Raw genomic sequence first — 16,913 nt, forward strand, 5'->3', positions numbered from 1 at the left:
ACGCTGGGAACCTGGGACTCCACAATTGTAAGATAATCAACTTCTCTTTATATGTATGTATATTGTATATGGTTGGTGGTGATGGTTATGTGCTGTGAAGTTGTTTCTGACTCATAGAGACCTTATATAGGGTTTCTGAGGCTGCAAATCTTTATGGGAGCAGAAAGCCTCATCTTTCTCCTGTGGAACCTTTGGTAGTTTTCTACTGCTGACCTTGAGGTTAGCGGCCCAACTCATAACCACTATGTGACCAGAGCTCCTTCATATTGTGTATGTGTGTGTGTATATATACACACATATATTTGTTGTTCAGTCCTGGTATGGCGCTGTGGGTTAATGCGCCAGACTGCAAATCTGTTTGAACTGCAAGGTCGGTGGTTCAAGCTACTCCTTGGAAACCCTATACAGGGTCGCTATGGGTTGGAACCGATTCGACGGCACTTAACAACATATATGTTGTTGTTAAGTGCCGTCGAATCGGTTCCAACCCATAACGACCCTGTATAGAGTTTTCAAAGAGTGGCTGGGGAGCTTGAACCACTGACCTCGCAATTCAGACCGACTTTGCAGTCCAGTGCATTAACCTGTAGCATCACACCAGGACTCCATATACATACACACACAGGTAGATACATGGATAGAAACACAGTCAGAACGGATATGGGAGGGAGAATGGAAGTATACCCACAAATACATGAAAGTTTGATAGAAGATATTTGTATGCAGGTATTTTACCTTTGATGTAAACACATCCAAAAATGTGGTATAGCATACAGGGGGCAAAATTATGAGTATTTCTTAAATATTACCAACACCTTGAGGGAATGAGTTGCTGGGGCTGAGGGCTCAGGACCACATTGTTGGGTGGCAACATGGTTAACTTTCTTAAGAGTCCACAAAAACAATTTTCTACAAACTACTTATGTGACTAGGGTCTGGAATCTTAAAAACTCATGAGCGGCCATCTAAAGTGAAACTATTGCTTTTCCGGTTCACCACTGTGGCCAGACAACGTGGGTAAGGGGAGCTCTGGGGACAAGGGAGGGGGACCTTGCGAAGGAAACCGTCCTGTAGTGGACCCACACCCTTACAACCATCATAAGACTTAGTGTTTCAACCTCCTAAACTTGCTTTTTTAAAAAAAATCACATAATTAAAACAAAAATTATGGAGGAATTATTGGCATTTTGAACTTTTGCCTGCCACTGCGTGCAGTGACAGCCCCGACCCCTGTAGAGCTTGGAGGATGGGGCTTGAGCCAGCCTGTATGGAGAGCGGTGCTTCCAGTAAAGGGGAATCTTGAACAAAGCCGCAAGAGACAAAAAAAAAAAGGGAGGGATCTCTACCCTAGCATGGAATCTCAGTGCATGAGGTAGGCAAGAAAATCAATCTACCCAGGACACAGAGAGAAGGAGAAATACGGCGACTTTCTGACGTCATCAGACGCGGACTCCACCCACCCGCCTGAGCGGCCTCCATCCTGCCTGATTGAACCGAGCTCGCCCAACGCACTCCCCCCTAGAACCGAGCCCCGACCCCCCCCCTGCCAGACCCCGTGCCCACCCCTGCCGCCCCTGCCGAAACGCACGCCCGCCCCCGCCGGACTGCATGCATGCCTGCTCACCACTGCCTCTATGTAGACAAGACCTAACCACACCTAATACACAATACAGACAATAAGGGATGCCTATCTCCTGATCATATCAATAATAATTATAATAAATAAGAATAATCATGCCCAACAAGAAACAATTAACATTATCGAAACACATCCAAAAGCAGAAGAGAGCATCAGATACAAATGAGCTGGAGACAGACAAAGGTTTTATAGAGGAGGAGAAGCGGGTACTGGATATACCTGAGAGGGAATTCAGAAGAATGATATGGAAACAAACTCAAATACTCCGAAAAGGGGTTGAGGAAAATAAGGAAGAAGTAAGGAAAGTACTGCAGGAACAATCTGATAGGATTGACACAGCAATGGAAACAATTCAAAACCTGCAAAAAGATGTCCAGGTGATCAATAATAAGATACCAGAAATAGACAATAGGCTGAAAGGGGAAAGGAGCAGACTAGAAGAGACAGAAGCCAGAACTAGCGAACTGGAAGACAAATCTCTCAATATTGCCAAGATAGAACAGCAAACAGCTAAAAGGATAAAACAATCTGAAGACAGTCTAAGATTCATGCTGGATAACATGAAGAGGAATAATGTAAGAATTATTGGCATTCTGGAACAAGAAGAATCAAAGAAGTCCACAGAGAAGATAGTTGAAGATCTTCTGGACGAAAACTTCCCTAACATCTCGAAAGACGAGAAGATAAACATTCAAGAAACCCAACGTACCCCAGGAAGGACAGACCCCAAAAGAAAGTCTCCAAGGCATATAATAATCAAACTCTTCAAAACCAAAGACAAGGAAAAAATACTAAAGTGCAAACTATTGGTTTCTCCTTGTGTGGAGGGAATGAGTGATGAAAACTGAAAATGCTTGGAACCAATTAGTCCAATGGAACCAATGGACTAATGGAATAATTGAATGATCCTGAGACCAGAGCTAGATGGTGCCTGGCTACAACTACCAATTGTTCTGAAAGTAATTACATTAAAAGGTTCTGGATAGAGTGGGAGAAAATGTGGAACAAAACTCAAAATTATAACAATGACCAATCTTACTCATCAGAAAGAGACTGGAGGAACTTGAGACTGTGACCCTGGTCATCCTTCAGTTCTAGAACTGAACCCAATCTCATGGCTCAATTTTCAGCCCAGCAGTGTTAAGTATGTGGTGGGTGCAACAATACTAATGAGGTATGCACACCATGGAATGGTCAACTATTCATGATCAAAAGTGCAGCATATACCTAGAAACAAAATTCAGAAGGGGTGGGAAAGAAGGTGGAATGGAAATAAGAATCACAGGGAAGGAGTGACAGAACTGATTATAATGAGAAGATTGTAATCATTGAAATGAAACAAGGTATATTACTTTTTGAATGTAAAACTGATGCTATGCCCTGTAAACCTTCATTCAATTCACATTAAAAAGTAAAACAAAGAAATGGAATTTTCCCATGAACTTTTTGAAGTCCCTTGGTTCATTTCCACAGCTTTGGGAAAACAGGTCTTGAAGATTTGAAATATTTTTCCCCCATGATTTGATTTGGCAATAAATCTCTTTTCTGTATTACCAGACTAACTTCCATGTGGGCGCCAAGGTCACACATACAAACAAAATTCTCTAGAAAAAGAAGCTTTTCGGAAAGCATTTTTTTTTTTTTTTTTTTAATGGAAAAGTAGGTCACAATATAGGTGTGTTGATCAGAATACAACAAACCCTATTTAAAAATAGCCTTCTCTGGTTTTCCAGTTGTTGTTAAGGAAGTTTTTCTTTACCCAGAAAATCCTAGTAAACAACTTGTGTTTACACCAGACTGGAGAAAAAATAATCCAATCTGAGTACTTTTTAAGTCTTTGATTTTGTCATCAAAATGAGAAATAAGTAAAGATACTTGATTTCTAGTTTCAGTATTAAAATTAATGGACTTCTTGGATAGTTGGCATGTTGGACTACACAATCCTTGAGATCCCTTACACCTGTCAAAGACTTGAACATTAACTCTTTTCATCTGTTTCCAATACAAGTAATTAGACCACCAAACTAGTTAAAATATAAAAAAGTGTTTCCTTACATAAAAACAACATAACTGTTACAGTAAAAGTAAATAAAAAGACCCAGGAATAAAAATGGAAATAGAAGATAAAAGACACTTCTCTTTCTCTACATTTTCTACAACCTTACATTTTTCAGCCGAAATGTTATTTCCAGTAATATATTAATTTGAACAATTATTTTATGACATTATCAGAAGCAAAAAAACCTCAATAAATACAACTATAAAATGTGAGGGTCTTTGTTGAAGACTCTAAGCTATAGAGTTCACATTATGTGACATTATACACTCATCAAAATACAAAGTCATCAACACACAAAACTGTCAAAGATCCTTTCACCTTCATTTCCCAAAGAAAAAAGCGACCTTACTTTACCCTCTTCCTGACCCCACTCCCCAAATCAGTCCTTTCTTTTCTACCTGGAAAATGGCCACCCAACTATTTTCCACCCTCCTTTGTGGCTCAGCATGGTTGGCATTATGCTCTCACAAACAGAGTGGGAGCAGGAAAAATGCGTAAGACTACCTCATCTGCCTAAAAGAACACCTCTGCTCCCCCATATTCACCACCTGGCTTTGGCTATCAGACAAAGGGTATCCTGGAATACCACAAGACAGGGAGGACTGAGTCCCTGAAAGATTATAAAAAGCAGAGTTACCCTACAACCGGACCCTTTGTCATGAATGACAAGAACAAACTGTCTTCTCGCTTTACTGTCTCTTGGGAATCTGCAACAGCAGCTTAGTGTCTATCCTACCGATACAACAACACAGCCTGAGATGTGTCTTACAGCTCTCCACAAACTATATTCAAGCCCAACAAATTCCCCACATACCAAACTACTACAAAGGCATCTTTTCCAAGGTGTTCTTAAATAAGATTGAATCTTAACTCTTGAAAGTAGTAGCATGAAAAAGAATACTAGAAAAACTTACCAAATGTGCCATAAAATCCTCGAGGTCCACAAGTCCCCACGCCATACTTTTTAAGAGATGCTAAAGCTGCTGCCTTTATTCAATTAAAAAAAAAATATATATATATATTAACAATTTCACTTTATAAGAGCCCAAACTGATAATTCCTATTCTTTAACCTACAAATCTTTTTTCTTAGAACCTTAACAGCACTTAAAAAAAAAAAGTAAATTACTTTTAAAATATTAATTATATTAGCTCAATTCTCAAAATCTGGTTAACCCAGTATCCTTAGACCTTTTTTTTTTTAAAAAAAAACTGTTTATTGTGAATTAGGTGAAAGTTTGCAAAGCACATCTGTTTTCCACTCAACAATTCATACACATTTGTTTCATGTCACTGATTGCAGTCCCCACAATGCACCAGCACCCAGTCCACTTCTACCCTGTAATTTCCATTTCCATTCCTCCTCCTTTCCTAACCCTTCCTGCCTTATGAACTTTTGTCCTTAGGTAAATACTGCCCTTTTCATCTCAAATGATTGATTACCCTAAGGTGTGTATACTTCTCTTCCGTTAATGTTCACCATATATACCTGTACATTATTTGGTTGAAAACTGAACCACAAGGATGAGTTGTTTCATACCAGAAAAGAGATTAATCAGCCACAGTTTGAGGGCTCCACCAGTCTCTAACTAGTCTAAGCCTGATCTTTTTTTTTTTAATTACTTTTGTTTCAAATTTTATTCCCAGGCTTCTTTGACTACAAAGAATGACTTATGTATAAGCACACACTGAAAAACACTGCAATGGGCTTACAAATATTAAACTTCTACATTTTATTAGATCCATAAACAAAACAAATTTTAAAAAACTAATAATACAAAATAGTGGCTCCAAGTAAGTCATTGACGTTTTTTCTTCTTCAGAAGTCAACACAAATCACTTAGCATCTGTGATAGTTAAGGCTTTGTGTCAACTTGCTTGGGTCAGGATTCTCAACAGTTTAGCTGTTAAGAGGTAGTTAACACCTCCACTATGAGATCTAATATAAGCAACCAATCAATTCCATGATGTGATCTGATGTTCTCAACCCAGATCTGATGTAATTATCTTCTGTGTTGTAAATCCTCACTTCTATGATACTGATGTCCTGGTGTGGTGCTGCAGGATAATGCACTGGACTGCAAGGCTGGTTTGAACTTCAAGGTTGGTGATTCAAACTCACTAGCTACTCCTTAGAAACCCTATACCAAGTCACTATGAGGCAAAACTGACTGAATAGCACTTAACAAAATGATGCTAATGAGGTTGGATGCAACCTACAGGATTACGTTGTATCATGTGTATCATGAGCCAATCTTTTTTGAGATCTAAAAGGAAAGAGGTGAGTAGAGAAAGAGAAACCCACTGCCATCAAGAGAGAAGAGCCCGGAGCGGATTAGTGCTTTGGTCCTGAGGTCCCTGTATTACGAAGCTCCTAGATGTAGAGGAGTCCTGGTGTCGTGCTGTGGGTTAAGGCGCTGGACTGCAAAGTTGGTTTAAACCTCAAGGTCAGTGGTCCAAACTCACCAGTCACTTTTGGAAACCCTACACAGGGTCACTAAGAGTCAGAACTGACTCGACAGCACTTAACAACAAATGTTAAGAAAATTTTCTGAAAATGTTAACAACAAATCTAGAGAAAAATTGAAGCTAAGCCACATGGAGAAGTCCAAGGAATACTGGGTCTATTGATGCTGAATGGAGACATGGACCCTTCTTCAGAGCTCCTGCTCTGAATTCGGACTTCTAGTCTCCTAAACTATGTTATCTCAGTTTACAAATTAGAAACAAAAATTTTGTTTTGTTAAAGTCATCCTCTTGTGGTGTATATACAGAATAGCAGCACTAGATAACTGAGATAGTCTCATTCTTGGATGCCTCATCAACATTCTCCACAAGAACTAGAACTTCATCATCATTATCCTCCTCTCCAGTAGCAAGTGGTGCTTTTCCAGCCAGATGGTTGGGCATAGCTTCAGCCAGTCTTCTTATACTCAGACTGTGCCAAGACTGTTTCAGATGCTGGGGAGCATTTCTCTCAGCTGCTTTGCCTCAGTATGACTGGTAGTGGTGAGTTTACTGGTAGAGGTGTCTGAACTTTAGGATTGTTAAAGTGGATCACTGTTCCTTGGTTTGTGAACATAGTCACCTCTTCACTACATGAGGAATTGTTTTATCCCTAATTTCTGTAGAGAACTGTTTTGTCATCTGCTGGAGCTGTTCCATGAACCACCTTTCTGTGAGCAGTTCTTTTCCCACTATTCATAACTGTTTCTTTCATCTTGTTAGAGCAGACATGGGGCGGTGCAGGGGATTAGGGCTGGCATTTGGGTGCTTTGGTAGCTAATACTAGGCACACACAGTCAGGGTACAAGATGGCTGCTATAGACCTGTTTTTAAAAATAATTTTGAGTTTTATCCCATAATTTTATTCCACTCTAGACATGACATTATAATGTGATTCCTTTCATAGTAGTAGGTAGCTGAATCCAGGCACCATCCATCTAGTTCTTCAGATCTTAGGGTCATGGAGATTAAGGTTCACACAGCCCATTAGTCCCTCTGGACTAATTGTTTCCAGACATCTTTGATTTTCTTCACTCTTCTTTGTTCCAGATGGGAGAGCATAGGCTGCACCTTCGATGGATACTGACAAGCTTTTAAGACCCCAGTTGCCACTCACCAAAGTAAGATGTAGAAAATTTATAGATGGTTTTTCCAAATGACCTAGATTGTGTGCTGAGACTGGTTCTGAGGCCCCAGGCCGAGTGACTCATTCCCTTGAGGTATTTGGTGATGGCTAAGAAATGTACATACTTTTGTTCCCTTTATGCTCTAGCTAAATGGATGTATTTGCAGAAATATCCTTTGTCAAACATACAGATATTTGGAGATAAACTATTTTCTCTACCTGTTCAGCTTGCATACCTATCTATGAATCCACTTGCAGATTACTGTTATTGCAGGACTATATATAACAGTATTCAGCTTTGCAGGCTTTAACCCTTGTACTGCTTCCAGTGCATTCCTTGCCTTGATAATTTTTTGCTGACTTTCCCTTATTGTATTTTGCCTTCTTCTTCATCCAATTTAATATGCATCTATCCTCTAGTTAGTAATTTACCCTTCCTTCCACTTTCATTTCTAGTAACCATAAAAGGATGATTCTTATTGTGTGAAAACAGTTTTTTGTAATAGTAGCCTCATACAGTATTCATCCTTTTGACTAATTTTACTCATCATAATGTCCTACAGGTTCATCCATGAGGTGTTTTAAGGATTCATTGTTAATCTTTAAAATCACATACTATTTTATTGTGTGTATGTATCACAGTTTATCCATGCATCCACTGATGGGCACTTATATGGTTTCCATCTTTTTGCTACTGTATGCAGCAATGAACAAGGGTATACATATACCGTATCTGTTTCAGGGCTCTTACTTATCCAGAATATATATACCTAGCAGTGGAATTGCTGGATCATATGGTAGTCAATACTTATGGAAACAGCAGTCAAGAAATCAAACATACTGCATTAGGCAAATCTGGTGAGTTTGAAGACCTCTTTAGAGTGTTAAAGAGCAAGATATGTCAGTTTGAGGACTAAGGTGTGCCTGACCTAAGGCATGGTATTTTAAATGGCCTAATCTCTGGTAGCGTAGTGGTTACGAATCAGGCTGCGAGCCACAAGGTCAGCAGTTTGAAACTACTAGCTGTTCCGCAGGAGAAAGATGAGGCTTTCTGCTCCCGTAAAGATTTACAGCCTTGGAAACCCTGTACAAGGTCGCTATGAGTCGGAACCGACTCCACAGCACGTAACAACAACAATAACAATATGCATGTAAAAGCTGTACAATGAATAAGGAAGGCCACAGAAGAATCAATGCATTTGAATTATGGTATTAGTAAAGAATATTGGAAGTACCATGGATTTCCAGAACAACAAACAAATCTGTCTTGCAAGAAGTACAGCTGGAATGCTCCTTAGAAATGAGGTTGGCTTAGAAGCAAGGAAGGAGGGCTCAGTCCCCGGAGAAGGACATCATAGGGATAAAGTGGCATGTCAATGAAACACAGTGGACCCCCAACAAGATGGAATGACACAATAGCAGCAACAGTGGGCTCAAACATTAACAACTGTGAGGATGGTGCAGGACCAAGCACTATATCATTCTGTTATGCATAAGGTTGCTATGACTCAGAACTGACACAACAGCACCTAACATTAACAACATGGTATTCTTACTTTCAACTTTCTAAGTACATGTCATACTGCTTTCCACCATTGCTGTACCATTTTACAATACCACCAGCAGTCCTGGTGTGGCACTGCAGGATAATGCGCTGGATAACAAGGTTGGTCTGCACTGCAAAGTCAGCAGTACAAACACACCAGGTGCTCCTAGGAAGTCCTACATAAGGGGACTAGAGTTGGAACCAACTTAAGGGCACTTAACAACAACACCAACACCAGCAGTGTATAGGGTTCCAGTTTCTCTACACTCTCACCAATATTTGTTTTTTTGAATTTTACTATTAATGTTAGGAGTCCTGGTGTGGCGCTGTGAGCAAATGTGCTGGACTGCAAAGTCGGTTTGAACCACAGCGTTGGTGGTGCAAGCTCACCAGCTGCTCCTTGGAAACCCTATACAGGGTTGCTATGGGTCAGAATTAACTTGTCAGCACTTAACAACAACAACATTAATTCTGGGGTGAGATGATATTTCATTGTCACTTCAATTTTTGCATCTCTCTAAATGGAGTCCTGGTGTGGAGCTGTAGGATATGCACTAGACCACAAGGTCGGGGGTTCAAATTCACCAGCTGCTCCTTGGAAACCCTATATGGTGTCACTATGCATCAGAACCGACTTGATGGCACTAACAACAACAAATGGAGTCCTGCTGTGGTGCTAACTACAAGGTTGGCAGTTCAAACCCACCAGTTGTTCTTCAGAAAGCTTACAGTGGGTGGCTATGAGTTGGAACAGACTTGGCAGCACTTAACAACAACAATGGCTAGAGAGTCCTAGTATTGTCTCGCAGGATAAGCACTAGACTGCGAACCACAAGGTCAGCGGTTCAAACCCACCAGTTGCTTCTCAGAAACCTGACCCAGGATTGCTATGAGTTGGAACTGACTCAACAGTACTTAACAACAACAAAGGTATTACTTAGAGTCCTGGTGTGGTGCTGTAGGATAATCACTGGACCATAAGAACGGTTTGAACCACAGGGCCAGTGGTTCAAACACATCGGAATCAACTCAACGGCACTTAAAAACAATGGGTAAGGACTGTGAGCATTGTTCATGTTTTTTGGCCTCCTGACTGTTTTCTTTGGTAAAGTGTCTATTCATGTTCCCTGCCTGTTTTTTAGTTTAATTTTATTGCTAAAGTGTTCTATAAATTTTAGAGATTACTCTCAATGTCATTGCCAAAATTTTTCCCAGTCTGTGGGTTCTCTCTTTACTCTTTTGGTTAAATATTTTAATGTAAGTTTAGTTTTTAGAAGGCTACATCATCTAGTTTGTCTCCTGCTGTTTTGGACACATTTAGTTGTGTTTGATAGTGTATATTTGCAATGTATTAGGCCCCTAAGTTTGACCCTATTTTCCTCTGATATTCATTATAGTTACAGGTTTATTATTTCAAAAGTTTGACACTATATAGCACTGGTATAAAATGAACCATCTCAGAAACAGAAGTGGGGGGTCTCATTACCATCAAAGAAGTGCCAGGGGTGGAACACAAGACCCCTGCACATTGAACCTATTTGACATAGGGACAGAAAGCTGTGACAACAGAGAAGTGGCAGAGGAGTAGCAGCAGCAGAACCAAGAATCAGAGCATGAGAGAGAGCGGTGTGCTTTACAGTCCACAGAGCAAGTAAAATTGAGTGACTCTGGGCAGGAAACTTGCTTATAGAGTGGGGTGCCTCCAGGCATTTAATTGGGAGAGCTGGGTTTGATGACCCTTGGAGCTGGAGTCAAATGTCTTCAAACTGAGGCTTATGGTGGAGCAATGTGACCTGTAAGCATTTATCAGAAGCCTAGCTTTGTAACACTGGCTGAACAGAGAGGTCTGCCTATGGGCAAGGTCAAAGAGACTTTCCTGAATGGCAGAAGAGTGTCCTGAGCATTCTGGACCCTGAATTGCAACCAACTGTTGTTGTCAAGTGTCACTGAGTCAGTTCCAACTTATAATGACCCTGTATAGGGTTTTCAAGGAGTGGCTGGTGGGTTTGAACTGCTGACCTTGCAGTTGGTAGTCCTGGACTGATCCTACAGTGCAGACCTAACACAACCCTTAACTGTATGGTGTCTGAGTTCTGTGTGGCCACTGTGATGAATTATCAAACCCAGATGGATGATGTCATTTGTATTAATCTCAGGTAGTTGTCTGAACTCACTGTAGTATAGTCTATAAATTTTCATACATTTCCTTAATTTGTGTTCACCTGGAAAAGTATTAATTTCACCATATCTGAGGGACAATTTTGCTAGTTAATTAATTCTTAGTTGAATTGGCAATTTCTTTTAGATTTTTGCATGTATCATCCCATTGCCTTCTTGCTTACATTGTTTCTGCTGAGAAATCAGCACCTAGTATTTTTGGTTCTCCTTCATAGAACTTTTTGTTTATTCTGAGCTGCTTTCAGTATTTTTTCATGGTCTGAGGTTTTGGAAAGTTTGATTATGATATATCTTGGTGATTTTCTTTGGGGGTCTTTGAGTTTCCTGAATGTGTACCTTATCGTTTCTAATGCTAGGGAAGTTTTCTTTCAACAAATTTTCAAAAACTTTCTGTGTGCTTTTGACTCTTCCCATTCTGGAATTTTGATCACCAGTAAGTTAATCCTCTTGACGGTATCCCACTTAATTGTTAGGCTTTCAATTTTTGCTTTTTCTTTTCGGTTATTCTTGCAACTAATTAATATGGAAAAACTTGTCTTCAATCTCGCTACTTGTTTTCCACTTATCAGTTCTACTCCTTTGCCCTTTTACTGTGTTACCTACTTCTGAAATCTTGGTACTAAATGTTCTGGATTTCGAGTTGCTGTTCATGTATGGTTTCTAATTTTTCACTTATCAATTTGCTACTGAATGTTTAGCTGAATTCTTCTAGAGTTTTGTCTTGTTTTCCTTTATTTTGTCTGGTTTCCTCTATCTTTCTCTCAATCTGTTTATATGACACAAAGCATCCTTGTTTTGAAATATTTATCAGGTACTTTCAATGCCATTTATTTCTCAGAAGAATGTTTTGTCTCTGAATTTTGCTTGAGTCACTCTGTCCTCTGTATTCAAAAAAATTAAAATAGAAAAAAAGAAAAACCAAGATAAAGGAAGAGTATCTAAAAAAGGAAGGAAAAAAAGGATAAAAAAACTAGGGAAGGGGGTGTAAAAGAAAAGAGAAAGACAAAAAAAATGACAGAAAAAAGGGAATCCCAGAAAAAAAAAACAAGGGAAGGGAAAGAAAAGACAAAAAAAATGAAAATGGGTTGCGGTGAGTGCCAAGGACAGTGCTCTTCTGGCCAAGGAAGTGACTAGGGGTGGGGATGGAGGCAGGGCACCTGGTATGCGTCAGCAAGCTTTACTGGCTGAGATGGCATGCAAGGGGGTTGGGCACCTGGTTCTGCAAGGAGTTCCTGTTGGACCAGAGGATGGATTGGGGCAAGTCATCATATCTGACACTGCACTTTCTGCTGGGCCTAGGAAGCAAAATCCGAACCACCAAACACGGAGGTGGTGTACATACTGAGCCTAACCCATGAGGGCGCATCTCTGACCTCAGAGAGATCAGAGGTTGCCCAGTGAGTGGGGTCTGACCACACTCTGGTCACCTGGAACACTTTGTGGAATAAGGAGAAGATGGTACCATTCTGGTGTCCAGCAATTGTTTTGAGTACTTTTGCAGTGCAGGGCAAGTGGAGCTAATAATCAGGTTGTTGTTGTTGTTAAGTGCCTGCCCCAACTGGAGCATGGCTTTCAATAATTCACACTAGCGACAATGTATCAAGCCAGTTGACAATTCATCGTTCTATTTTTTTACTATTTTCATTCAGTTTCTTTTTCCAGTCAGTATTTGATCAACTTCTCTATCATTTCCTTTGAAGCTCAGAGTTCAAGGGTTTTCGTCTGTGTTTGTTTTATTTATATTTATTCCCGTCTTTCTTGTAGTTTGAATTGTTGGCATATAAAGAAGTCTTTCCACAAAAATGTTTACCAGCTCACAATTCTAGTAGAAAGTGGAACAATTTCCTAGATACTTCTCAAACTACTAACTAGGTTTGTCTTACGCAGTTTCCTTGCTCTCAAGAAACACTTAAGCTATACTAGCTGCTCTTGTCTCCCTCTGCCAAATCCAGATCATAGCAGGTAGACAAATATAGCATACACTTGTATTGTCCTTTCTGACCTGCAATTTTCTCTCATTTATGCCCAGTTTCTTAAGTCAGTAACGTTATCTAGCCACTTCAGCATTATCTGCTACTCACCTTTACTCTAGGGTTATCCAACAATCCAAGAAAATTAAATGAGGCAAAGTTTATACACTGTTTTCCATTCACCACAATGTTGTGGCTTGGAGGGCTAAAGGGGAAAAAAAACAAAAACAAAAAACAAAATGTGGTATGCTTCAACACACATTCATAGTCCAGGACACACACAAATTATACATTGTATTACCCTAGTTTCAGGCATGACCTAGAAGTGTGATTTTAACCTATTTGCATACTAATCTTCTTACATTCTGTATTGTTAAAAAGTAAAATTAGAAAACAGTATATTAAAAACCAGTTATCTAGCCATTAGTTCTATTTTTAATAAGCACTCAATAACTACTTAAATAAAAAAGAAAAATGCGCTGCAATTCCAATGAATGAATAGGAAGTCTTTGCTTTGATTTTAAAATTTGCTTGAGAAATACGTACTTAACTGAATTAACTTAGAAAAAAATCTAGAATGAGGCCAACAGGAAGGAAAAATGAAAAGATTAAAATCCAAGGCAAGAAGAGGCAGAGTGAATTATGATCTTACAGAGCTAAGTGACTTTAAAATAAATGTCATCTGAATGAAAACATAAGAAGCACTGGTGGCACAGTGGGTTACATGTTGTGCTGCATGCAAACCACAAGGTCAACAATTCTAAATCGACCTGCCACTCAGTGGGAGAAAGAGGTTTGAAAGAGGTTTTCTGCTTTCATAAAGATTTACAGCCCTGGAAACCTTACATAGGTTCAATATGAATTGTAATTAATTCCATGGAAGTTGGTTTGGTTTGGAATAGGAAACCACTAAAAGAATAAATAGAGTATGTACCCAATTTCTGAAGTTAACACTTGTTGTTAGATGCTATTAAAATGGTTCCGACTCATAACAACCCTATACACAACAGAATGAAACACTGCCCAGTCCTGTGCCATCCTCACAATGACAGCTGCTGCCACTGTTTCACTCCATCTCACAGTGGATCTTCCTCTTTTTCACTGGCCCTAAAGTTTACCAAGAAAGATGTCTTTCTCTAGGGACTGATCTCTCCTGATGACATGTTTGAGGAATAAGAGATGAAGTCTCTGCATTTTATTGGGTCACCGCTCTTTGGAATGGGCACAAACATGGCTCTCTTCCTATCAGCTGGCCATGTTGTTGTTTCCCAAATTTCCTGGCACAGACAAGTACAGCATCAGTTTATTGAAAAATTTCGATTTGTATTCCAGCAATTCCTGGAACCTTGTATCTCATCAATGTCTCCAGTGCAACCTGAATTTATTTTTCTAGTATCAATGGTTTTTGATCATATGACAACTCTTGAAATGGTTGAGCATAGACCAATTCTTTTAGATACCAATGCCTCTGTGTATTTTTTCCAACTTCTTTTGATGCTGCCTATATCATTCAACATTTTACCCATTGTTGTTAAGTGCCACTAAGTCAGTTCCGAACCATAGCGACCCTGTATAGGGTTTCCAAGGAGCAGCTGGTAAGCTTGAACTACCCACCTTGCAGTTCAAACTGCTTTGAAGTCTGGCATGTTAATACACAGTGCCATACCAAGACTCCATTTTACCTACAGAATCCTTCAATATTTCAAGTCAAGGCTTGAACTGAACAAAACTCAAAATCATAATAAAGACCAGACTTACTGATCGGAGACTGGTGGGATCCCAAGACTATGGTCCTTGGTCACTTTCAGGTCTGGAAATGAACTCACCTCTATGGCTCAATTTTCAGCCAAAGAGAAGATAGGTCTATAAAGGGTAAAATAACACCAGGAAGGTACATACACCTTAGAATAATCAGCCATTTGAGACCAAAAGAACAGCATTTATTGAAGAACAAAGTTATGAAGGGTTAGGAAAAGAAAAAAATGGATTAAGTGATATTTTATTGTTGGAATTGCAATCAATGAGATGGAATAAGATGTGTATAACTATTGAATTGCTGCTGTGAAAATGCCATGGAGTCATTTCCGACTCATAGTGACCCTGTATAGGGTTTCTGTGGAGTGTCTGGTGGGTTTGAATCACCGACCTTACAGTTCAAAATAACCTTGTAGTCCAGTACTTTATCTACAGTGCCACACCAGAACACCATAACTATTGAATGGAAAACTGATTTGCTCTATAAATCTTAACCCAGTTCACAATAAAAAGAAAGAAAGAAATCAGTTAGGTTTCTATATACCAGAAGTCTAATGAGAAATCTAAAAATGAATCAGGGAAACAATTTCATTTACAATAGCATATAAGACAGTAAAATACCTAGAAAAACTCTTACCAAGGATATGAAGGACTTACATATTGAAAGAGACGAAAGAAGATTTAAATGAATGCAAAGATGTTCCATGTTCTTGAATTAGAAGACTTACGGTTGTTAAAATGGCAAACTCCCCAAAGTGATCTACAGGCACAACACATCTGTATCAAAATTCCAACAGCCTTTTTACAGAAATAAAAGCAACCCTCAACTTTATGTGTAATGGCAATAGACCTAAGTACTTAAAACAATACTGAAAGAGAAGAACCAAGGAGGAGGACTCAAACTTCCTGATTTTAAAACACACCATTTGATCCCTCAACAACCTGAAGCCTCAGAGACTCTACAAAGACTTGTTATGAGTTGAAACCAACTCAAAGACATATAAGAACAATACAGATATAAAATAATTAAAGAGTTTGGTACTTATATAATTCAAAGTCCAGAAATAAAATCACATATCTAGGGTTACATCATTTTTGACAATTTTCAAAATTGATTTTTAAGTCCACTTGGTGGGGAAAGAGGAAACTCTTCAATAAATGGTGTAGGAAAACTGGATTTCACATGCAGAAAAATGAAACATGATCCATGTCTCATACCAAACATAAAACCAAATTCAAAACAGATTAAAGACCTACATGTAAAATATAAAACCATACAATTCTTAAAAGAAAAAGCAGGGAAACACTGTCAGGCCTAGCTTTTAACAATGGATAGTCTAATATAATAACAAAAGCACAAAGATCAAAAGACAAGATGAATAAACAGGACTTCATAAAAATTAAAAAAAAAACTTTTGTTTATCAAAGGGCTACGAAAGCTGTGAAAAGACATGCTACGGACTGGGAAAGTATTTTTGGAAAACAAGTATCTGACAAGATAATCAAAACATGCACAGGGACTTCAAAAGTTTGTGGGAAAATGGAATTAAAAGATAATGGAAAGAAGAACAAACAAGATGGTGGATCAGGTGGAAGTGCAGTAAAGGAGCTCCGTTAGCAACAACACAGAATACCCTACCAAGCAGGCTCAGGGGATGGTCCCAGAACTCTGAACCACATATAAAGGAATATTTAGAAGGTTGGAAAGCTTACAGCTGGGGGAATTTGTGGCACAAGCAAGAAATCCATTGCTTTCTAATTTGAGATGCTCAACTGCTCAAGGAGCTGCCATCTTGGGTGAGACCAAGTGGGGGAAGGATCAGAGTGGCCACAGATGCCTGGCAGCACTGCAGAGATAAAGGTGTGAATATTCTTCTCTTTTGGTAGCTGTTCATTGGTTTCTTGGTGCCAGCGCACCTCCATTTGGGTGACTATAGGGGTGCCTGAGCTAGTGGGCACCCCAGCCCCACCCTCGGAAGGTTCTATCATGCATGCGCACATATCTCCTTGAAAATTAAAGAAACAGTTTTCAATTAAAACCAAATGGCCACAGCCAGTCCTGAACTGTTTCCAACTAGATAAAAGGCCTGAACGGGGATTGTGGAGCGGGACAAGCAAACAAAAACGGAAATAGGC

General features: G+C 39.4%; 1 protein-coding gene across 1 annotated transcript in view; it reads right to left on the reverse strand.

Moving 5' to 3' along the window:
• The window catches only part of SPTLC1 (serine palmitoyltransferase, long chain base subunit 1), a 94,739-nt gene that overhangs the window by 59,534 nt on the left and 18,292 nt on the right, over positions 1-16,913 (reverse strand). The window contains exons 4-5 of the mRNA XM_006875875.1: positions 13,134-13,227; positions 4,613-4,685 (exon numbers count right to left, since the gene is read on the reverse strand). Coding sequence (XP_006875937.1) covers positions 4,613-4,685; positions 13,134-13,227 — 167 coding nt within the window. The remainder of the gene's footprint in view (positions 1-4,612; positions 4,686-13,133; positions 13,228-16,913) is intronic.

Source organism: Chrysochloris asiatica, unplaced genomic scaffold, assembly GCF_000296735.1.
Source record: "Chrysochloris asiatica unplaced genomic scaffold, ChrAsi1.0 scaffold00343, whole genome shotgun sequence".
NCBI classification, from domain to species: Eukaryota; Metazoa; Chordata; class Mammalia; order Afrosoricida; family Chrysochloridae; genus Chrysochloris; species Chrysochloris asiatica.